The 25,940-nt window shown below is 34.8% G+C and overlaps 1 protein-coding gene across 3 annotated transcripts in view; it reads left to right on the top strand.

Moving 5' to 3' along the window:
* Positions 1–17,943, top strand: part of LOC114025343 (solute carrier organic anion transporter family member 1B1-like) — an 87,335-nt gene extending 69,392 nt beyond the window's left edge. For 2 of the 3 annotated variants that reach the window (XM_027838761.1, XM_027838762.1), the window contains 2 exons: positions 9,257–9,374; positions 17,479–17,943. In XM_027838761.1, coding sequence (XP_027694562.1) covers positions 9,257–9,374; positions 17,479–17,692 — 332 coding nt within the window. In that variant the 3' untranslated portion in view covers positions 17,693–17,943. The remainder of the gene's footprint in view (positions 1–9,256; positions 9,375–17,478) is intronic. The other variant, XM_027838763.1, reaches the window with a different exon arrangement.
* The last annotated feature ends 7,997 nt before the right edge of the window (positions 17,944–25,940 follow it).

Raw genomic sequence — 25,940 nt, 5'->3', positions numbered from 1 at the left:
ATTTTAATTATAGAGGGCAGAAGAAAAATAGGATAATAGTTAACGGGAATGGAAGGAACAAGTTACGGTTTTTTTAAGGTAGGAAAGATAGGGACATGTCTTGTAGACAGTAGGAAAGAAGCCAGTAGAGAGAGATTGAAAATAAGTTACAATGGGGATGACAGAGGTGGAGGAGATGGGATAGAAGGGATCACTTGAACAAGTAGAAGGGTTATTGTTGGTAAAGAGGAAGGCTACTTCATCATATGAAACAGAGGAGAAAGTAACAGAAGACACTTGAGTGATAGGAGATGAGGAAGAGAAGAGAAAAGGGAGCTCATGGTGAATGGCCTCAATTTTTCTGTAAAATATGAGGCAAGGTTCTCAGCTAAGAGAATAGGGGGAGTCATGGGAAATTTGAAGATGGATGGAAATGTTTGGAAGAGAAACTGTGGCAAGTGAGATAGTGAGTTGATAAGAGAGGTATAGTAGAATTGAAGCGGATCCACTCAAAACAGTTTCATGTCTTTTTCTACCTTCATTCAGGAACATACATGCAGTTTTGAAGGTGAAATGGTGGGAATAATCCAAGGCTGAGGCTTGGCCAGACATAATTGGTGGTAGGATAAAGAGGCTAAGTATTCAAGAGAGGAGGACAGTCTACAGGTGAATTGGTTCACCAAGGAGTCAAGATGGGGAGAAAGAAAAGAGTTGCTAGTATAGAGTAGAAGGCCCGAGAGAGAATTGAGGTGTCAAGGGATTGGAGATCACAAAAGTGCAGAGTTATGTAAAGGAAGGCAGAGGAATAGGTAAAAGACAAATAGATTAAGGTCAAGTAATTGGTAGAAAGTTATACCTTTGTTTCCTCATCACCTATCCTAATTCCTTCCATTTCTTTTTGTTATTTTATTGCTATAGCTAACATTTCTAGTACAATATTAAATAACAGTGATGATAATGGACATCTTTAATTCACCCCTGAACATAATGGGGAGGATTCTAGTTTATCCTATTACAGATAATTCTTGCTCTAGATATATTGATATACATATATGATATATATATATATCATTCTAGATATATATCACTTATAATTTTAAGAAAAATTCCATTTATTTCTGTGCTTTCTTGTGTTTTTAGTAGAAATGGGTATGTTTTTTGTCAAAGGCTTTTTCTGCATCTACTGACATAATCATATGATTTTTGTTGTTTTTGTTATTTGTATTGTCTGTTACGCTTGTAGTTTTCCTAATATTGAACCAGCCCTACATTTCTGGTATAAATTCCATCTGGTCATAGTGTTTTATCTTCATGATGTATTGCTGTAATCACTTTGCTAGTATTTTATTTAAAAAAATTTTGTATCAATATTCATCAGGAAATTGGTCTTTAGCTTGCTTTCTATTTTTTTTTTTGCTTCAGCTATCAGCACCATATTAGTGTCACAAAAGCAATTCAGTAGGACTCCTTCTTTACTTATTTTTCCAAATAATTTTTACAGTATTAGAATTAATTGTTATTTAAATGTTTGGTAGAATTCACTTGTAAATCCATCTCATCCTGGGGATTTTTTTTAGGAAGTTCAGTTTTTATTTAGTTAATTTCTTTTTCTAAGATAAGTTTGTTTAACTACTTTTCTTTCTTTTTTGGCTAATCTGGAAAATTTATGTTTTTTGTACACTTTCATCCATTTCACTTATACCATTAATTTTATTGGTATATAATTGGGCAAAATAGCTAATAATTGCTTTAACTTCATCTTCATTGGCGATAGGTATAGTTACCCTTTTCACTTTTGATAATGGTAATTTGTTTTTCTTTTTTTAAAAATCAAATTAACAAAACAATCTATTTTATTGGTTTCTTCATAAAACCATCTCCTTTCAATTTGTTTTACTTTTACTTTCAATTTTTTATTTATTTTCAGAATTTCTATTTTTGTATATTTGGGGATTTTTAATTCATTCTCTTTCTAGTTTTTTTTTAAGATGTATGCCTAATTCATTAAAATCTGCTTTTTCTCTCTTTTATTGATGTAAACAATTTAGAGATATAGATTTTCCCCTAAGCACTACTTTGGCTACATCCCACAAATTTTGGTACGTTGTCTCATCTCATTGTTATAATTATTCTTGATGAATTTATTTATTGTTTCTATGAGTTATTCCTTGATCCACTCATTCTTGAGGAGCAGATTATTTAGTTTCCAATTAATTTTTAATCTATCCTTCCACAGCCCTTTATTTGATGTAGTTTTATTGCATTATGGTCTGAAAAGAGTGAATTTAATATTCACCTTTTGTGCATTTGTTTGTGAGGATTTTATGCCCTAATACAAGGTCAATTTTTGTAAAGGTCACATGTACAACTGAAAAAAAGGTTTACTCCTTTCTATTCTCATTCAATTTTCTCCAGAAGTCGAGCATTTCTAACTTTTCTAAAATTCAATTTACCTTACTAACTTCTTTCTTATTTATTTTGTGGTCAGAGTTACCTAGTTCTGAGGCAGAAGGAGGTCCCCACTATACTTTTGCTTTCACTATTTCCTCCTGTAACTCATTTAACTTTCCCTTTAAGAATTTGGATACTCTGCCACTTGGAACAGATATGTATAGTAATATCAATTCACTGTCTATGGTACCTTTTGGCAAAATGTAGTTTCTCTTGTTATCTCTTTTAATTAGGTCTATTTTTGCTCTTGCTTTGTCTGAGATCATGATTGTTACACTTACCTTTTTTAACTTCAGATGAAGCATTATAGATTCTACGTGCAGCCCCTTATTTAACACTCTCTGTGTGTCTTTCTGTTTCAAGTGTGTTTCTTCTAAACATATTGCTAGATTCTGGTTTCTAATCCATTCTGCTGTCTACTTCCATTCTATGGATAAGTCCATCCCATTCACTTTCACAGGTGTGATTACCAACTGTATATTTCTGTCCTGTTTTCTTCTGTTTATACCTCTCTCTCTTTTTTTCACCCTGTTCCTCTTTAAAAGACTCTTTTGCTTCTTACCACTGGCTCCCTTTACCTGCCCTCCCTCCCATCACTGCTTTCTCCTAGCCTTTCCCTTCCTACTTACCTGTTGGGTAAAATAGATTTCTATACCCAACTGAATGTGTGTGTATACACATACATACACACACACACATACATACATACATACATACATACATACATACATACATATGCTTCACTCTTTGAACCAGTTCAGATAATAGTGAAGTAAAAGCACACCTCTATTTTCCCTTCTGTTGTAAAAGCTTTTCTTACTTGCCTCTTTTATGTGATATAATTTTCCCATTCTTCCTCTCCCCTTTCCCTTTTCTCATTGAATTGCTCTTTCTCATCCCTCCATTTTTTTAGATCAATACAACATAATTGACTCACATTCATGACCTCTGTTCATGTAGACTCCTTCTAACTGCCCCAATAATGATAAAGTTCTTAGGAGTTACATGTATCATCTTTCTATATAGGTATGTCAACAGTTTAACCTTAAGTCCCTTATGATTTCTTAGTCATGCTTACATTTTTATGCTTCTCCTGAGTCAGGTTTGAATATCAGATTTTCTATTCAAGTCTGGTCTTTTCATCAGGTCAAATTTCTTTGAACACTTATAAATTTCTTCTAGGAGGCTCTGCAATATTCTAGGGTTTGGCACAATGCCATCTACAGCAGCAACTTCTGGAGGATCTTACCATCCATTAGGAATCTTTGTCCAATTTGGATCTCTTCTGTCACAGTGGAAAATACCTTTGGGAAAAATAAAATCACTTTATTTTTCTGCCTTGCCTTACATTTATTATCAAAAGGTCATTAAACAGTCATTTAAGGTAATTTTTTTCTATCTTCTAAGGAATCATCAATGATCTTTATGTGTACATGGAAGGAAACTTATTGTAAAAGATCTGTAAGGTAAAATCTTGTTCTACAGCATCATAGGTTTTTTTCAGTCATAAATAAACATTAATCTCAATAGCATCTCATAGTCCCTGTATCTTTTTAGTAGTAAAATAGTAAAAATGTGATCCATTATAGAACATCACCTACAAAAGCATGTTTATTTCTTAACATACCCTTATTGATTATGTCCTCAATTCATCTATAAGGAACTGTTTTAAAGATTTTGGATGGATGGAGGAGTAAGTATGAAGACTGCTGTTCTCACAGCACACTTTTCCAGTGATAATCACATCCAAGGGTTTTTCTTCCCTTTTTAAATTATTTTTTCAAGTAACAAGCATTTACTCTCTTTCCATCCCACCTCTGCCACCCTTGGAAAAAAAAATAAAACAAAATCCCTCCTATAAACAGTAAAGCAAAGCAAATTCCCATGTTCACCACATCCAAAAATGCAGCTCTGCATATCTAATCCATCACTTGTCTTTCAGGATGTCAGTAGCATTCTAAATTATGGCCCTTGGGAATCATGATTTATCTTTTTGTTGATTAGAGCTCTTAAATCTTTCAACATTATTTATTTTTACATTGACATTGTTACAATTTAAGTTGTCTTCCTGGCTCTGATCACTTTACTCAGCATTAGTTCCAAGTGAAGTTCAAATCAAATGCACTTGGCCAACTCCTTTTTTAATTTGTATAGATATTTTTCTTGTTCCCCCCAGTTATGTGAAATAAACTCCCTATATCCATTCCTCCACTTTTCTTCTTCAGTGGATCCTTTCCCTTCTCTTTCCATTCTTCTTTTGATATCATAAAAGCATAACAAAAATAACTAACAGGCAATCGATCTTATTTGACTCCCTCTATGACTTCTGTGACATTTCAATTCTCAGCAGATGCTTGCATCATCCTCCTACATTACTTCCCACGAACACTTCAACTTTGAAAAAGTTTTTTTTCTAATTGTTCTGATGTATTTGCCATTTTATGTTTCTCTTTACTCCTGTGTTTTTTTTTTCATAGTTTCTACACAGCTCTAGTTTTCTCCTCAGGAGTGCTTTGAATTCTCTATTTCATCAAAGATCCATTTTCTTCCCTTTCAAAATTATGCTTGGTTTTGCTGAGTAAGTCATTCTTAGTTGTAATATCTTTTTGTCTTTTAGAATATCAAATTCTATGCTCTCCACTCCCTTAGAGCAATAACTGCTGAATCTTGTGTGATCCTCCTGGTAGCTCCTCAATTCTTGAACATTTTCTTCCTAGCTGCTTACAGTGTTATCTTTGACCCAAAACCTAGAGATTTTGGCTATGTTAGGGGGAAGGTTTCATTTGGGTTTTTTCAAAAAGTTAATGTAGATTTTTTTTTCACTTTGCCCTCTGGTCTAAAAGGAGCTGAGAAGTTTTCTTTCATGATTTTTAAAAATAGGATGTCAATTCAAATCTGGCCTCAGACACATAACATTTACTAGCTGTGTGACCCTGGGAAAGTCACTTAACCCCATTGCCTAACCAAAAACAAAAATAAAAACAAAAAAAATAAAAATAGGATGTCAAGGCTCTTTTTTGTCATGCCTTTCAAGTAGCCCAGCAACTCTTATTATTTCATCTTATTATTTCTATTAGTTAATTTTATATATATTTTATATATACTTCCTCTTTTATTTTTTATTTTATTTTAATATTTCCAATTGTCTCATGGACTCATTAGATCCTATTTAATCCATACTATTATTCAAGGAGAATGTTATTTAGAATGACTTGGTACTTTTTGTGCTAGGCTATTTATTCTTTTTTCAATCTCTTCATAACCTTCATTTTCTTTTTCAATTCTTCCCTCTACTACTCTCATTTCAATTATGTAATTTTTTTATTTCAATTTTATTATTTATTTATTTCTAACTTTCTTTTTTTAATTTGAGTTCCAAATTCTCTCCTTACCTCCAAAACCTCACCCACACACTGAGAAGGCAAGTAATATGATATCAATTATATGTATGAAATTATGCAAAACATATTTCCACATTAGCCATGTCACAAAAAAGCAAGAAAAGTAAAGAGAGAAAATTATACTTCAATTTGCACTCAGAGTTCATCAATGCTCTCTCTGGAGAATGATAGCATTTTTTATCATTAGTTCTTTGGAATTGTCTTGGATCATTTTGTTGATCAGAGTAGCTAAGTCTTTGACAATTGATCATCATTACAATATTACCATTACTGTGTACAATGATTTTCTGTTTCTGCTCACTGTACTTTGCATCAGTTCATGTAGTTCTTCCCAGGTTTTTCTGAAACCATCCCCCTTATCATTTGTCATAGTACAATAGTATTCTGTCATAATCATATACTACAACTTGTTCAACCATTCCTTATTTGATGGGCATTCCTTCAATTTCTAATTCTTTGCCACCACAAAAAAAGAACTATTACATATATATAATATATGTACATGTATATGTATATATATGCATATATATGTATATATATACATGCATGTGTGTGTGTGTGAGTGTGTGTGTGTGTGTGTATGTACATATTACATAAAGATCCTTTTCTTTTTCCTTTGATCTCTTTGGGATATAGGCCTAGTATTGGTATTGCTGAGTCAAAGTATATGTATAGTCTCTTAGACCTTTGGGTATTGTTCCAAATTAATCTCCAGAATAGCTAGACCAGTTTATAACTCCACCAACAGTTCATTAGTTTACCTATTTTCTCAGATCCCCTACACCATTTGTCATTTCTGATGGGTGTGAGGTATTAGTGCAAAGCTGTTTTAATTTGCATTTCTCTAATCAATAGTGATTTAGAGTATTTTTTCATATGACTATAGATAGCTTTGAGTTCTCCTTTTGAAAACTTCCTATTCATATCATTTGACTATTTATCAGTTGGCAAATGGCTTTTATTTTTATAAATTTGACCCATCTCCCTATATATTTGAGAAACAAGGCCTTTATCTGAGAAACTTGAGGCAAATTTTTTTTAAATGACTTCATTGTCTATGGTACCTTTTAGCTAAGAGCAGTTTCCCTGATTACTTCTTTTAATTAAGTCTATTTTTGCTTTTGCTTTGTCTAAGATCATGATTGCTACTTCAGCTGAAGCATAACAGATTCTGCTCCAGCCCCTTATTTTAACTCTCTAAGTGTGTCTATCTTTCAAGACACACTTGAAAGAGAGACACACTTGTAAACAATATATCATTGGATTCTGGTTATAATGTCATTTTTAAACCTTTGCACTATTTCTTCTAAGAATTCCAATTGATCTTGTGGGCAAGTTGTGATTTTCTTTGAGGTTTTGCTTATTGGCATTTGGGAGCTATTTTCTTCTTGGTTTTTGTCTTAGGCACCTAGGCCTCAAAACTATTTTATTTTGTTTAGTCATTGAACATTCTGCTCTGGGTGATCCTTTTTGCAAGCTTAGCTAGGGACTCTGGCAACCAAATCAGTAATCCTGACATTACCACCCCCAGTGGAACCCAGGCATCTTCAATCTGCTCTGATATAAAATATTCTGTTTAGGGCTCTTGGCACTGAGTTGTCATTCTGAACACCTCTAAGAAATCCTGCACTGCAGCCCTAGCTCAGGTCTCTAGGAACAAAATCTATGCCTTTAATGCAGGAATTTCATCAATTGAAATGTTGTCCTAGCTCTGAGATCTGGGCGCTGTAATCCTGGCTGAGCACCATTTCACATTTTTTGCCCTGGTCATTTACCTTTAAGTCAAACTTGTGATCTAGAGCTGACAAGGTAACCCATTGTAATTTCACTTTTATTTACTTATCATCTATATTGAATCTTTTTTGCTTCTCAGATTGTGTTTAGAGTAGTTGGGATGCAGAACTTGGCCATACTGCTTCCTTTTATTCTGCCATCATGGCTATTTTCTATTCCAAGGATTTTTCCATGCCTTTGGTATCCTTCACTCCTTTATATACCTTTTATATTGGTTTCTCCCATATAATTATATCATAAGTGTTTGCAGTATGAATCTCCTGTAGACTTAGTTGGTCCAATCTGACTGTTTTTCCCACTTTTGTTCTCATTTCTATTCACATTTCTTCCTTCCCTATTAGCATATCTGAGACTATGATGTTAGCATGGTAGTCCTGTGATCTTTGATGGAGAAAACTTTGTCCAAATGTTTTTTTCAAATCTTGTTTATTTTTCTTCTGTTTTTAGTCCTTCAATTTTCATACTTGAATGTCCTTTAGATAATTTTTATTACCTAAATATTTTACAAAATCTTTCTTTAAAACTGTTTTATCATCCATGCATTGCTGTTTTATGGGATGACATTGCTCATAATTATCCATCATTCTTCATAAAATTTTACAAATGAATTTATATTTAGAAATGCTTGGCCTCTGGGAATCATCTCTTGATTTGGCAAGCAAGTGAAATATTTGCTAACTAAGGAGGCTTTCTGAGTTCCTTTCTGGTCTCCTTGTTGTGGAAGTTAATTATATTTGTTAAACATTTAGATGAAATTATTAGTCAATGTGGATGTCATTTCTGTTGTCCTTTTCTCCATTTAAAATTTTCAACTTTGTGTTTAAATAATATGGGATATACAAAGAAATTTCAAGAGTGAGAGAACACAAGGAAATGGAAGCAACAGAAAAGGCCTCATGTAGAAAAATCGGTAGAACTTGATCATTTGCCATGTGTGTTCTCTGATTCTCTGTCTCTGTCTCTGTCTTTGTCTCTCTCTCTCTCTGTGTATCTCTTTCTCTGTTTCTCTCTGTCTCTCCCTCTTTCTCTTTCTCTCTTCTCTCTCTCTCTCTTTCCCTCTCCCTTCCTCTCTTTTCTTTATCTTGCTCTCTCTCTCTTTTCCTCTCACTATCCTTTACTCTCTTCATTCATTCCTTCTTTTCTTCTTTCCTTTCTTTGTATTTTCATGGATGCTACTTCATGATAGCATAACAGGCTGCTGATTTTTTTAAACAAGGAAAATCTTTTGGCACTACTCAAATCACACCTTATAGATGATAGTTTAGTCTCCTATAATCTCTGATACTTTCAATGTAAACTGTTGCCCTAGTTTTCTCATCCATTTGGAAGTGAAAGGGATAGAATCAAGAAATCTGTTTTGTTATTCAAATTTAGAATAGAACACAGTTGGTTCTGAAATATATCCTTTATTTCAGAGGTTATTAACCATAGTCTGTAAACCTGTTTTTTTTAATGGATGTGTTTTTATATAATTATTTTCCATTGTAATTTTCTATATTTATTTTATACTTTTAAAAAACTCATATTTTGAAAACTGATCTAAAGAATTCAAAAGGTTGCTAAAGGGTCCATGACATACAAAAAAGGTTAAGAACCCCTGTTTTAATTTGGCATTTGGTTGTTTATTACAGGAGGAATTCTAGCTCCCATTTATTTTGGAGCAGCAATAGATTCATCATGTTTGAAATGGGCCACCAATAACTGTGGAGATAAAGGAGCTTGTAGAATGTATGATTCCATATCATATAGGTAAGTTGATATTAAGAGGTTCCATAAATCATGTAAGTTTTTACCAATGACTCTGTTTATTCAAAACAAATGAAATTATGCTATCATTTGATATTGAAGGCATGTTCAATTTGTTGTAGTTTGTCTGAAAGGGCTGAGAAAGACCAAGTTGAGTACATTTTACACTCTATCCAGGAATCTTGGATGAAAGGGCAAAGACAGAACTGATGGCAATAGAGAATTCCATTCTACCATTTTTTTTCCTTGGAATTGTTGATTCACAGAAGGCATGAAGATATTCTTATTCTTTCTACCCTACAAAGAGATAATATATTCTAATGGAAAAAATAATTGTAATTTACATTTGGTACTTTATAACATACAAAGTACTTTCACATTATATATATCACCTCACTTTAAAAATCACTAGAAAAAGGCTAGGAATTAAAATATCTGATTTTTTCCTTGTACTCCAGAAAATGTGTGCCTTTGGGCAAGTTACTTAACCTCTCAATAACTTGGTTTCCTTGTTACTGAAAATAAGATATAGTTCCTGCTCTACATACCTCAGAGAATTATAAATTAATTCAATTTAATTCAATAAAGATTATTCAAGTATTTTATACATGCAAGATATTGTACTAAGTTCTGGGGATACAAAGATGAAAAAATGACAAGTTCTTGCTATTATAGTAGTTACAGAGTAGAAGGAAGATTGAGATTACTTAACATATCACTTTAACACATGTAAAAAAATTAATATATGCATAAAAGTCAGAGTGATAGGGAAGGATTGATCAGTTCTAGCTAAGGGGAAGAGAGGAAACGAAAGTAAACATCAAGAAGGAAATAAAAGTGGAACTTGAACTTTGGCACAGGTGAAGAATTTCAGTTATCAGAAATTGGGGATCCATGGTAGCTGGAAGAATGAATTAATTAATTAATTAATTAATGAACAAGAATTTTGTTGAGTGTTTTTTATGTGGCAAGCATTAGGATAAGTACTGGAGATACAAAGGGGAAAAGGTGAGATAGTGCCTGCTTTCAAGAAGCTCATACTCCAACTGTGGGAGAAAATGTATGAAAAAGAATTCATCTACAGGACTGATAGACAGCCTGGAAGTTCTAAGAGTGCAAGGATAAGAAGATGATAATAAGAACCACATGGTTACTCAGGATTCATCAACAAGCCAAATAATGGGGTAGGGAGGATAGAAATTATCTATCTCTATCTATTATCTAGGGCACAGTGGCAGACAGTAAGTTTTAATGGTCTTCAGTCTCCCAGACTCCCATCAGTTCAGGGTGGTCTAGGAGTCAGAAGAGGGGTAAAGGAAAGGCAAGGATGGGTGCCCTTTTACAGCTTTGGTTGGAGCTGATGGGTAGAAGAAAGACTCAACATGAGGAAGGCCATTCCTCTTTACCTTCTAAGGTGGAAGAAGGCAAAATGAGATCAAACAGTCCAGTTTAGCTAGAAAAGTGAGTGCACAATTGCGTATGTTAGAAGGCAAAACACCTTAAAAGGTGTCTTGTAAGGGGTTATAAAATGACCCTTAATCCTGAACTGGTTGTGTCAAAGTTGGTATTTACCCTAGAACTATAAGCAACAGGAAATGTAGTGAAGAATTTACATATCTGTCATGCCAAATGAAACTCCTCTTTGTGAGTCAGTAAAGGAGACTCAGTGCAGTAATAGTAACAAGGATTCCTCACAATGAATAGGTGTCTACCACAAATACAAAAAACAAGAAGTTCATAGCCATCTAGTTGGCAGCAAAAAAAAGTAATTTGCATAACCTCTACTAAACCATGTGATAAAGGAGGAATTCTCTAGATGATCAAGTGTAACAGGTATATTAGAAGTATTTTTTCTTAAAAGTAGCAACACAGGCATTTCACTTATAAAGAATGACAAGTAACGGGTAGATCACTCTCTAACAGATTAAATCTCTTACAAATACAAAATACAAAGAAGTTAAAATTTTGATGAGATATGCTAATGATACAGCTATTTGGACCAAAATAGAAACACTAAATATAGATCATTGATTCTGGTTTTCAGTGGATCTAGGCTCTCATGGCAAACCATAAGAGATTTGAATACATATGAGTTTGAATGTTACCTCTGACACTAGCTATATCAATGTGGGGAAGTTATTTAATCTCCCTGAACCCCAGTTTCCTTGTATGTAAAATGCAGATAATAATACCACTACTGGATTGCTGTGAAGATCAAATGAGATAATGTACATCAAATGCATTGTGAACCCCAAAGAGTTGTATGAACATTGGTTATTCCATGATCCTATATTTTTCTGGTTCTATTCTGATCTGTTAGATGGGTCTTTTCTCAATCTCCTTTGCTGGACCTTTCTCTCTTTTCTGCTATGTCAGCATGGCTATCCCTAGGTCTCTTTTCTCTGCACACTTTCTTATTTGGGTATCTTCTCTACTCTCAGGGATTTCAGAGTCATCTTCATGCAGATAGCTACCAATTATTTAGGCAGCCCTAATCTCTCTCCTGGGCTTCAGTTACCCATCACAAACCTCTTACTGGGCATAGTCCCTGAATCAGAGAATTTCAGTTTTGGGAGAGACCTCAGTGGCCATCTAGTCCAATTCATACTCCAAAAGGAATTCCTGCTATAACATACCTGATAAACAGACATCATAAACAGACATGGAGTATGTGCTACAGCACCCTGGAGTGAGCTATAATTATACCCTTCTCAATCCCCTCAAACACTCAATTCATTACATCAGGGGTTCCCAACCCAAACTTAATGTACTCCAGTATGAAAGACTTGTCCAGTGGTCATGGAGAATACTTTGATCTGATTTTTGAACTTATTTCCAATTAACAAAATTATGAAACTTTTTGGTGTACCTTTGGGAAAGGGTGTCACATTCTTACTAAATCAGCTCATAAGGATTTAATTTAATTATTTTATTTTTTATATATGGTAAGGTCTTGAATGTATTTCCTTTTTTGTTGAATTGGGGGTACTGGAAGATTTTCTGAAATTCCAGGGACACTAGGCATGAAACAGTTTGAGAAGCCTTGCACTACACTCAAGGGTGGGGCCAATGTTAATCTTCTCTCTGGGCTTGCCAGCAGGTATGTCCCAAGTTCTATGCACTCCTATGCAAATTATACAGTCTCAGTTTGAAGGCTTCCTCTGAGGAGAAATCTTCCTTTTTCTGAGACATCCCGTTTCACTTTTGTATAGCTCTAAATGTTAAAAAGGTTTTTCCTCCAACATCAAACCTAAATTTGTCTTGCACTAATTGCCCCTGATTCTACTTTTGGGACCAGATGGGTCAAACCTAATTCCTCTTCCATATGATAATGCCTTCAAATATTTAATATACCTATTATGTCCTCACTGGGTCTTTTTTGTAAGTAAAGTATACTTTTTTTTCAACAAATCTTTATTTGGTCTGCATTCTGATATCACATCTTCCTGGATATACCATTGGTATCTCAATATCAATATATTTAAAATGTAACTCCTCTCCTTTGAACCTATTCCCCACCTCCCCACCCCGATGTCTACTCCAACATACTTCCTTAGTCCTGTTAGAGGCATCACCATCTTTCCAATCAGTCTGGTTCACAACCTTATTCCTCACCTCTCCACCCTCCTATTCAATCAATTGTCAAATATTGTGGATTCTGTTATCAGAACATCTCTTACACCATTTCCTTACCTGCTTCTCACTTTTCAGTCTTCACACTCAATTTGTTTTCACCATGACATGACCATTACCCTTACTTAAGCCCCTAATCATCTCTCTACTAGACTACTATAATAACCTCATGATTGGTCTGTCTTCTATCGGTCTCTCCCTTCACCAATCTACCATCCTCAAATGACCATTATGATCTTCCTAACACTAGCAATGTCAATGACAATATCATTCTTAATCTGGGATCTGTATATTTTGTTTAATATTTTTATAACTGAATATCAATACAATTGCTTTATTCTGTAATCTTCTGTATTTTATGAATTAAAAAAAATATTCTGAGAAGAGGTCCATAGGTTTGACTAGATTGCCAAAGTCTATGGCACATAGGCACACACAAAAAAAATGTTAAGAACCCTGCCTCAGAGAAAAAAATAAAATACAAACTTCTCAGGATTTCATTGTGAGTCAGTTTCTATCAAATTCTCTATCCTTATTTCCTATACATTATTCCACCTAAAGAATTCCATATCCAGCCAAAATAGACTTCTGGCTGTTCTTAAAACTCAACCTGACTTCTTCAGTTCCTTCAAATTTGGACAGGATGTCCTTCATGTGCATTTCTTTCTCACACCTCCATCTTTCTTAATTTTTGTCTTTGTTCAAGGGTCAGATCAGGTGTCCCCTTCTTTCCTGATCCCGCACCATTTCTCTACTATTTTCTAGTTTTTTCTCCCTACTGGTATATGTCAAGCAACTTTGAATTTATTTATCTAAAAACTTATTCCATCCCTAAATAAAATGAAATTTCCACAAGGGGAGAGGTTATTTTTTTGTCTTGGTATCCAGTGCCTTGGACTTGACATGTAAATATTTCTGTTTAGGTGAATTGAATCTTGTGTTTCAATTTCCAAGTGACCTGTTCTGCACCATTTTAACCAGTCTGAAGTTCATTCTACCTGGCAGAAAAAGAAAATTTAGAAAAGTAGTCCTCTTTTCTCCATTATCAATTATACTCACCCCAGCCACCCGAACTGATAACCCACTCTGAATTTTCATCTTTTTCCTGCCTCTACCATAAATACAGAGTTACTTTTTGTGCTCTGAGTACTTATTTCCAGCCTCAGATTTTCTGCAGTGTCACCATTAGCATTCTTGGCCCTTACTTCATAAGATCAAGCACTCCATTTTATTTCTTCTCAGTAACCTGATGTCTCTTCTGTAACTGGTACATTTCTTGTCAAAATCTAAAGTCCCCTCTCTCTAACTCATGAAAATAATTCATGTTTTGGAATTTCAAACTGGATATGGCATGGATATCTTATATTCAGGTTATCCAAATCTGTACTCATTATCATTCCTCCTAATTTCTTATTCATTCAGGCTTCCAACCTAGTTGTCATTATCAACTCCTCAGTCTCTCTCATCCCCTACACTCAGTCAGTTTCCAAGTCCTATTGATTCTAATATTGAAACAACTCTTGTATATGTTCCTCTTTCTCCTCTGGAAGTACCACCACCCTATTATAGGACCCTATCACTTCACACCTAAGTGTGTCTGCTGGTTAGTCTCCCTGCTTTAAGCCTATCTATACTCCCATCCACCCTTCACTCCCCTATCAAAGTGATCTTTCTAAAACGCAGGTCTGATCATGTCACTTTCATACTCAATGAACTCTTGTGGCTCCCTATTACCCTCAGGTTCAAATATAAAAGTATCTGTTTGGTTTTTAAAATATCTCATAAACTGGCCTCTACCTACCATTTCAGTCTCCTTGCACCTTAATCTCCACATATACTCTGATCTAGTGACATTGGACTCTTTGTAAATCAAACAAGACACTGTATATTTTCACTAGCTGTCTCAAATGCTTAGAATTCTCTCCCTCCTCATCTCTGCCTCCTGGATTCCCCAGCTTTTTTCAAGTTTTATTTAATATCTCACCTTCTGCAAGAAGCCTTTCATGATCTCCCTTAATGCTAGTGCTTTCCCTATAACTTATAATTTATCATGGATAAAGCTTGTTTGTACACAATTGTTTACCTATTGTCTGCCTCATTAGACTATGACCTCTTTGAAAGAAGATAGGAACTATTTTTTGCCTTTTTTTGTGTCCACAGCACTAAGAACAGTGCCTAGAACATGTAGACACTTAATAAATGTTTGCTGACATCTTTCAGAATTTTATTCTTGAAAGTAGCCCATTTTCTTTTGGTCTGACTTCCACTGTAGGCCATTAGATTCTAGTTCTGCTTCTCTGGAATCTGAATTCTAATTCTCTCAAAATTTGAGATGTGTGTCATGCTCTATTCAGTTTGTGGTTTATGCTTACTTTCTCTAAAGATTCCTCTTATTTTCCCTTTGGCAACCATTTTCTTCTTATTGGTCAAAATCAGACCCAGAATAGCAATTTTTCTTTCCAACTTTTGAAGAATTTCAGATCACTAAGGCAAATGAAAATTTTATGTTTCTTTCATCCCCAGAAAGCACTTAGTCAAATCATAAGATGAAAGATTTAAAGCTAAACCATGGATATCCTCTGGCCTAGCCCCATTATTTCAAAAGTGAAGAAATTAAGACCTAGAAAAAATAAATGTCAAAAGGCACATAGGTAGTAAGTAACAGGGCTAGGATTTGAACCTAAGTTCACTGACTCTAAAGTCAGGACTCTTCCTACATAAGTTCTGAATGGTTGAAATTCTCTGTTTCCTATTGCTTCCTGCTTTGGTGCCATATTTGTGATATGTTTCCATTTCTTCTCTCTTCCTGAGTGGGCTACAACATATTTGCACCATATTGTTCCTTTTCTCCAATGATCCTCACATAAAAGTTACTCACCTCTAGTTGAAAGATTTCTCACCCAACTATATCTTCTTATTAAGCAATGCAACTCTATCACCCCATGCCTTTAATGTGTTGCTTCTGAATAAGGAGTACCTTTTTCCTACCCAAAGAGCAGCCATTAGTCCCATCTTTCCACATATCAGTGATAACAATGTACCCCTTGTGTTAGAGATGTTCATATCATGATAATCACAAAACCAACTTGAGAGATTCTCTTACACACTTTGGCTGATATTCCCAAACATAAGACCTGGGGAAATGTGTTCATTGTAACCACTAAACTCATTCCCTACTTGTAAGCACAATATTCACAATATTCCAGAAGGTCAAAATAAGTGTTATTAAAAAGAATAAAACAAGACAGAGTTTCATGAATGAGCAACAATTAGTTGGAAAATTATGTGGAATAGAGTGACATGGATGGAGCATGGATATGGAATCATGAAGACCTGGATTTAAAATCTAGCTTTGAAGCTATGGGATCCAGACTAACCATTTACCTTCTTTGAGCTTCACTTTCTTCAAGGAGATAATAATGGAACACAAAGTTGTTGTGAGTATCAAATGAAATGGTAAATGTAAAGCATTTTATAGGCTTGAAAACACTCTACAGTGTGTCCCAGAAATCTTAAGGCAGTTTTAATAATTAATCAATCCATTAACATTTTTAAGCACATATTGTGTGCCAAGCACTGTGCTCAACTGTTAGAACTAAAAACTATACTAAAACTTTGGGGATATGATGCATAAATGTTAGCCATTATTATCATATATATTCTCAGATTCACAGTCTTCAGTATAAAGTTCACCTGATTGAAACTTCTCTATAAGTCCTGTCATTACTAGTCAAAGGTAGAAAAAAGAAGAGGTATATTGTGGCAGCTTCTATCTTCATTTTCTACCCATTTTTCATGATTCTTCCAACTCCATGGTACCGAAGTTGAGTAAAAGTCTTTAAGGCTATGCAATTTTCTGGTCCCACCTCTTCTATAAAAAATGAAGGCAAAACTTCCAGAGGTCTCACCTCTCCTGATGCAGATTACCTCTCTTTGATGCTTCTGTTTTTGTCTTTTTATCCCCCTCCTATTCTACCAATAATCATCCTCATCTTCCACCATGTATACCATCTAATGAATGATTATTTCACCCCTATATACTAACATGAGAAGAATAGAAGGAAGGGAATAAAGACATCATGACAAAATATGCCTGCTCGATTAAGAACTCTAGGTCACTGTATTTATTACCTATTCCTTTAAAACTTGCTCCAGATGCAAATGAACCAACTTATTTCTCACAGGAGTTAACTCTACTGACAATACATCAATTTATGGAATGAATATATTTGATTTGTAAAGACAAAAATTCTTAAATCCATTTTTGAACTATCCTTTTTTAAGCAGCTTCTATAGTCTGGCTGAGACATTGAAAGAGGAATAAAACATAATTCTAATTTTTATCATATTTAAATTTTATTATTTCTACATTTAAGAATTTATTGTAAATCCCCTTGAAGACTTTTATACAGTACATAAATTATTCCATTTAATTAAAAATTTTAAAGTTGTATTTTTTCATCTTGTTTTGCAGAAATATCTTCTTTTCCTTGTGTTTAGGGTTACATGTACCAGTGATCATCTTAAATATCATATTATTCATGATTATGAAGAAAAAATATGGAGAAAACAATGGATCTTCTAATAGTGGGGAAATAGATGTGGATGAATCAAACCTTAAAGAGCCTTTAAACAATAACATACAGTTTGAAGCTTCTGCTCATGAGGACAGTGAAACACACATTTAAAAAATATTGTACTACTATTTGTTCACAACCAAGATTTCTTTGCTGCCTTTTTTAATGAGGTCCAAAAGCATCAGGAATCAAAATGTCAGCTAGGAGCAGATATTCGATTCAGTTACAATGCTCTTGTTGAGCTGAAACCATCTATTCCTCTTCACTGAGAATACCTGCACTTTTTTCTCATAGAACAATAATTATGGATATGGAAGTGATAATGACACAAAACCTAAATAAAAAAGAGGTGGTGGAACATGTCTTGCTGCTGTGTAGTTCTGTGATTATGATGAAAGCGTATCATTCACATATCCTTGAAAACTAAAATAACTTGTGAGATTTAATAAATAATTGAAGAAAGATTTGTTCAGTTAATTATTCCTGTGAATTAGTCAAGTAGGCAGATATTCTAGGCACAGTTCAAAGGAAAGATGAAAGAAGAATCTATGGTAGCAGTTAACTCTTTCTAACCAAAAACATATTCTTTTTTTAAGGCAATTGAGGTTAAGTGACTTGCCCAGGGTCACACAGCTAGTAAGTGTCAAGTGTTTGGTCTGAGGCTGGATTTGAACTCAGGTCCTCCTGACTTCAGGGCCGGTGCGCTATCCACTGCCCCACCTAGCTGCCCCAAAATGATATTCTTGTTTGACAAACTTAACCCATATGCCAAGGTATGGAATTGCCACCCATTGTGAAACTATGTATCTTTCCTTTTCACACACTGGAACAAAACCATACCAAGGCATGAGCATTGAAAGAAATGTGATATAAAGAATAAGAACTTCTAATTGTTTTTTATTTTCATGGTAGAAATGAGGGCAGATATATTTGTAACACCTTTTGAATAGTCTTCCCATTCCCTGAAATAAGAAATCCTAATCCAGCATTCCTCTCTTCCTGGTATCCAAGTACTCAGGATTAGCTCAATTTATGAATAGAACATCAATAAGATTCACTTATCTTCACTCACTAATGTCTGAAATTCCACAATTGGAATATATGGAGCCATATCAGTCATTCACACATAAACTGGAATGAGCTAATAATACAATGTAAGCCAATCATGATTCAAGAGGACCATTGATTATTTATTCTACCAACTTTCTAAAAGAGGTAGTGGACTAAATATGCAGAATGTGGCATTTTTTAATGTGGTCAATATGGAAATTTGTTTTATTTGATAAATAAAATATATTTTATTTTATTTGTTACAAGGGTTTTATTTTTCCCCCAAGGGGAAGAGAGACACAAGGAACAGAAAATAAATGCTTATTAATCCAAAGGAAAAAATAATTTTGAAAATGAAATGGGCTACCTCAGGAGATAGCGTTTTCATTTCCCTGTAAATCTTCAAGGAGAAGCTGGTTACCTACTTGTTGGATATGTTAGGGTGGGGATTTCTTTTGCATATTGGTTAGACTAGATGGTTGCTGAAGCCTCTTCTAGCTGTCAAATTCTGTGATCTACTCCTACAGCATCAATTATCACATAATAGAGATGACTGTCAGAGCTGTATACAAAGCCAGAACCCACGAAATGCCAGCTGCCTCTTCAGACATCTTTACTACAAAACCTGCTCTGCACCTCAGAATATGAGTGAAGGGGTAATTCACATTTCCAACATTCTAGGACCCCTGATGACTTCTGATGGCATTATCACAACTGCTCACCCTGAGCTTAATTCTCCTCTGCTGGATATATTGTTTTACAAGTCTCTTCTGGTCTCCCCACATAATCTCCACTTGTGCTTTACTCTTTCTCCTGCTCTGTTTGGCAAGTGATTTCTGCTAAGCATTGCTCCTTGTTATAATCTTCTGAGCTCTTCTCTTCAGAGCCAAGTCATCTAAACTAAAGTCTCCAGTCAGTAGATTGTGGGTGAGATACTGAGTAACAATACAAGTGTTTAAAGGATCACAAGTCAGGCAGTTTATTACTTACAGGAATGCAAGTGTGCAACTTCCCAGGCCCAGTCCCATGGGCAAGCATTGATAGTGATGTAGCAGGAATATGGTGGGATCAAGATCACAAAGCTTTGGGTCTCTCTTCTCATATCAGATTGTGGTTGCCGGGCAGATTCACAGGGACTGAGTTGAAGAAGGATATTATGCGGGGAGTCAGTGTGGGTGACCTAGACTGGGATCTCCCCTTATTGATTACAAGGACATGAATAGGAAAGTTTGTTAACCTTACATACCTAGATTAATAGAGTTTGATAAACTGATTATATTCAGGAGGGCTTTCATTCCTTGCCTAAATGAAGCTGACTAAGCCAATTGTTGAGTACTTAGGAACTTTCCTAATGGAAAGTTCTTTACTGTCCTATACATTAGTCAATTAGTGCTCCAACATGGAATCATTTTTGGCATTAGGCTAATCCTCCCATATATGGTGGCTAGAACCTTACTAAGACAGGCTGCTAGTTGTCATAACTGATATACCTACATAACAAAATCTAAATTAAGATCTGAGGCTGATATTAGGTCTTTCCTTTTCTACCTTTCTATCTTGGTAGAGATCAAGGTCTCATGTTATAGAGAAGTTCCAAAATTAGGATTCCAATAGTCATATATTGCCAAGATCCTTTCCTGTTTGGCTGGATACAAATTAGAGCAAGAATAAAAGGTAGTCTGAAAGGCAACACCAGCATTCTCCACTTGCCTAGCCCTGTCTGTTATTCAAATCCTAAGTGCTTTGGTGCCCTATTTGACTACAGTGAATTTTTGTTACGATTTTAATGTTTTTATAATGTGATAGTACAACATGGTACAAAGTATTCCTGTACTTCTGTCTGTCTGCTTCTCATTTTTTTTTCTTTTTGCATGCCTCTCTCTGTTAGCCACACTTTGACTTAACATTATAATCATCCCCACTAAACAGTACATTGCAATGCAGAAAATTTTTGCTATAAATGACAAGTTAATACCTTTGTGCCTTAGACATAATCACTCACTTACTTGCCCAGGGAACATAGTTATTATGCTGAGCAAGGCAAAAGAATCCTAAGAGCACACTTTGCTACCTAGCATTCCCCACCATCGGAAAGGAAAATCTTACTTAGCAACAATAACAAATACAAGCTAGTAAAATTCAATCTTATTTAATGAACATTTCTTAAGTGTTACTGGGGAAGGAGAAGATAAACATTTATTAAACATCTGCTATGTGAAAGTCACTGGTGCTAAGTGCTTTACAAATATTTTCTTGTTTGATTTCTTACAATAATCCTGGAAGGTAGGTGCTATCATTATTTTCATTTTACAGTTCAGGAAACTGAGACAGAGATTAAGTGACCTGATCAGGATCACACAGGCAAAGAGTGTCTTAGGTCAGATTCAGAATTCAGGTATTTCTAATTACAGGCCCAGTGCTATATTCACTGTACCACCTAGCTGTTTATATGTCATTAGTACCTACAAGACCGGTTTGATTAGAATTCCCAGACACATTACCCAAGCAACAATAAAAGAAAGCTGATTCTAGAAACTAGACAAAGTAATAGTGTCACATGTATATAGCATATGTGGATAGCAGCACGCCTCAGACCACTGGTCATGCTTCCAGTCTAACCCTCACAGCCATCATCCAGGGAGAGGAAACTCTCATGGAAAAGAGGCCAACCATACTCATCAACTGCCATTCACAGGACAGGCAAGTCAGCCTAGCTGAAGCAATAGGGTACTCTGAGGCAGAAGCAAGAGTCAGGATATATGAGGCACGTTGAACCGCCACCACCACCGTCACCACCACCATCATCACTTTGACTGATCCTGATGGAGAAAGTATAAAACTCTGAAGCTGAAAGTCTTGGAAATAACAATGCTTCTAGCCCAAAGCTGAAAACCACCATCCTGGGAATCACTGAGAATCATCACTGTGATGACAGAGCCTGGCAATTGATTTGACAATTACTGCAACCACATCTATTAAAGACCCAGAAAAGAAAGTTCTAGTCACCAAAGCCTTTGGCACCATAGAATGATGCAACATCAGAAACTGCTATGATTTCATCAGGGTAAAGGCATTAAAAAACAAGTATAACTGTTTTGCCACCTCACCTTAAGTACCATGGGGCCCACCCACTTGACTTGAAGCTAAAAACTTCCATATGTATTGTCTCACCCATCAGAATTTGAGCTCCTTGAGAGTGCAGACTGTCTTACTTTTGTTCTTTTATCCCCAGGACTTAGCACAGTACTTTGCACATAGCAAGTACCTAGTAAATGCAAAGAGCAGGTGGAGGGGAGGAGAGGGGGGCGTGGAGAAAGGAATAATTATTTATTAAATGCCTACTTATTTAAGTGCCAGGCACTGTGCTAAGCATTTTTACAAATATTATCTCCTACCAGGGAGGACATTTAAACCCAAAAATATGGACATAGATACAAAAAGGTATGGAAGTGAGAAAGGATAGGGATTGTTTAGAGGAAAAAGAATAATCTCATGTAGTGGTAGCATTAAATGCATGGAAGGAAATTGCATAAGTTAAGGCTAGAAATATAGCATGGCACTAAATCATGTAAAACCTCAGACAAAGGAGCTCAAAATTTACTTGGGAGGCAATAAGGAGTCACTGAAGATTCTTGAGCAGACCATTGGCTATATCTATGATGTGGGAGACTATTTGGGTGGCAGTGTGAGGAATACACTGGAAACATAGATGTAGAAATGCCTCTCATTAGGTTATTGAAATAATCTAAGTGGGTTTATACAAGGGCCTACATGGAGATAATATCTGTGGGAATAGAGACAAGCGGGCACATACAAGAAAAGACTTGGTGACTTCATTGAATGTAAAAGGTAAGGGACAGTACCAATATAATACCAAAGTTTCAAAATGGGAAACAGGATAAGGTGGGCACATTGATAGAAATAATAAAGTTGAAAAAAGGATCAGGATTAGGGGAAAAGATATTATGCTGACTTTAGATATATTAAGCTGCAGGTAGCTGGAGAGGCATGTTTGAAACTCAGAAAGAATGGTCAATGTTGGATATGAGTATTTAGGAGCCCTTAACAGAGACCAAATTATGACAGTAAAAGAAATTTTCAATAAAAAGACTATAAGGAGAAAATGGTCAAAGATAGTACTTTGAGAATCACCCACCTAACAGAGGTCAAGAAAAGGATGAAGCAGAGATAAACCAGTTAGAGAGGTAGGAGAATCATAATGCCTGTGGAGCATAAGAGATGGAAGGAATTTCAGGCATCATTCAAGCCAATGCTCTCCTTTTACAAATGAAAAAAATATTAAATTACTTCCCTCAGGTCATAAAGATATTTCTTTGGACTCCAAGCTTTTTCTAATGCCTCATACTGTCTTTTTTAAAATTTTATTTATTTAGTTTTTCGTTACATTTTTTGAGTTCCAAACTATATCCCTCCCTCCTTTCCAATCCCACACTAGAGAAGGCCAACATGTGACACAAATATACATGCACACACACACACACTTACACACATGTGTATGTGTGTAGGCATGTGTGTGTGTGTGTGAAACTATCCAATAAGTACTTTCATATCTCAGTTCTTTCTCTGGAGGTAGATAACATCTTCCTTCATATGTCTTTTGTTGTTGATCTGAATATTCATATTACTCATTATAACTTAGTCATTCACAGTCAGTCTTTGAACACTTTTGTTATTTCTGTATACAACATTCTCTCACCTCTGCTCATTTCACTCTTCATTATTTCATTCAAGTCTTTCCATGTTTTTCTAAAATCAAGCTGCTCATCATTTCTTACAGCATGGTAACATTCCATCACAATCATATAGCACAACTTATTCAGACATTCTCCAATTGATGGCCATCTCCTCAATTTCCAGGTCTTTGCCACCCCAAAGAGAATTGCTGTGAATATCTTAAAATATATGAGTTCTTTGCTTTTTTCTCTGATCACTTTGGGAAACAGACCCAATAGTGTTATTGCTGGGTCAAAGGGTATGTACAATTGAATGAATCAACTTCCAGGAGCCAAGATAGCAGAGTAAGACAGAAAATCACCTGAATTCTCTTAAATTCATCTAAAAAATAACATCTCACAATGAATTCTGGAATGACACAATCAACAAAAAGACAGGATGAAACAATTTTCTAGCCCAAGAAAACTTGAAAGATCAGCAGAAAATGTCTGTCTCACTTGAGTAAAAGGAGAATGCAGTCCAGGCAGGCTATGTACAGGCAAGTCAGCAGTAGGCCATGCCCCAGCAAACCAGCAAGAGTCCCTGAGCCCCAGCACAGGTCAGTTAGCAAGGTCCCACAACCCCAGTGCAGCAGCAGATGAGAAACCAGAGAAAAAGAACAAATTAAAAATCCCCAATTAAACACTAAATTGGAAATCCTAAAAATAAAATCTGAGCTTAATCAAATTGAAAGCAAGAAAACTATTGAGCTAATAAATAAAATTAAAAATTGGATTTATTGAAAAAAAAGATAGATAAACCATTGGTTAATTTGATTTAAAAAAAAAGAAGGAAGAAAACCAAATTACCAGTATCAAAAATGAAAAGGGTAAATTCATCATCAATGAAAAGGAAATTAAACCAATTATTAGGAACTATTTTGTTCAATTATATTTCAATAAATCTGACAATCTAAATGAAATTGATGAATATTTACAAAAATAGGAATTGCCCAGATTAACAGAAGAGGAAATAGAATACTTAAATAACTCCATCTTAGAAAAAGAAATTGAACAAACCATCAATGAACTCTCTAGGAAAAAAAACCCATGGTCAGGTGGGTTCACAAGTGAATTCTACCAAATATTTAAAGAACATTTCTTACAGCACAGTTGCTGTAATTCTAAACTATATAAACTATTTGGTAAAATAGATGAAGAAGGAGTTCTACCAAATTCCTTTTACAACACAAACATGGTGCTGATACCTAAACCACGAAGAGCTAAAAAAGAGAAAGAAGGCTATAGACTGATTTCCCTAATAAATATTAAGGCAAAAAGTTAAATAAAATAGTATCAAGGAGATTACAGCAATACAAAGATCATGGCCAGGTGGGAATTATACCAGAAATGCAAGAATTGTTCAATGTTAGGAAAACCATTGGTATAATTGACTATATCAATAACAAAACCAAGAAAAATTATATAATTATCTCCACAGATGCAGAAAAAGCTTTTAACCAAATGTAGCACCATTCCTATTAAAAAACACTAGAGAGCAAAGAAATAAATGGAGTTTTCTTTAAAATGATAAGCAGTGTCTATATAAAACACATCAGCATCAGCAAGCATTATCTGTAATGGGGAAAGCTAGAAGCCATCTCAATAAGATTAGAAGTGAAGCAAGGATGCCCATTATCACCACTATTATTCAGTATTGTACTAGAAATGCTAACTACAGCAATAACAGAAGAAAATAAATTAGAGAAATTAGAATAGGCAATGAAGAAACAAAATTATCACTCTTCACAGATGATATGATGGTATGCTTAGAGAATCCTAGAGAATGAATTAAAAAACTAGTTGAAATAATTAACAACATTAGCAAAGTTTCAGGATATAAAAAAAAACATTACCCTACTAATGATAACCATTCTTAAGAGTTACACATAATCCCAAAGAGATAAATACAAAAAGAGGAAAGAACCTATCTGTACAAAAAATATTTACAGTGGCTCTTTCTGTGGTGGCTAAGAATTAGAAATAGAGGGGATTTCCATCGATTAGTGAATGACTGAACAAGTTGTGGTACATGATTATAATGAAATATTACTGTACTATAAGAAATTATTAACAGGATAATTTAAGAAAAAAACTGGAAAGACATGAACTGATACAGAGTGAAGTGAACAGAACTAGGAGACCATTGTATGTATAACAGCAATATTGTATAATGAATAGCTGTGAATTACTTAGCTATTCTCAACAATACAATGATCCAACACAATCCTAAAGGATTCATGATAAAAAATGCTGTCCATCTCCAGAGAAAATAGATGGCATCCGAATACAGACTAAAGCATACTATTTTTCATTTTCTTTTTGGTTTTAATTTTTTCAACAAAATAACCAATATGGAAATGTTTTATATGATTGCACATGTACAACCTCCATCAGATTGCTTACCATCTCAGAGAGGAAGGGGAGGAGGAAAAGCAGGATAGAAATTAAAACACATAACTTAAAAAAAAAAATGTTAAAATTGTTTTTACAGGTAATGGAGAGAGGAACAAATAATTACTTTTTTAAAGTTACACATATTTTCCCATATAAGAGTTTAACCTTATTAAACCCCT

The sequence above is a fragment of the Vombatus ursinus genome, unplaced genomic scaffold, assembly GCF_900497805.2.
Source record: "Vombatus ursinus unplaced genomic scaffold, bare-nosed wombat genome assembly UNPS02014830.1, whole genome shotgun sequence".
Lineage (NCBI taxonomy): Eukaryota > Metazoa > Chordata > Mammalia > Diprotodontia > Vombatidae > Vombatus > Vombatus ursinus.
The sequence above is the reverse complement of the archived record's forward strand: the minus strand, read 5'-3'. Positions and strand labels throughout refer to the sequence as shown.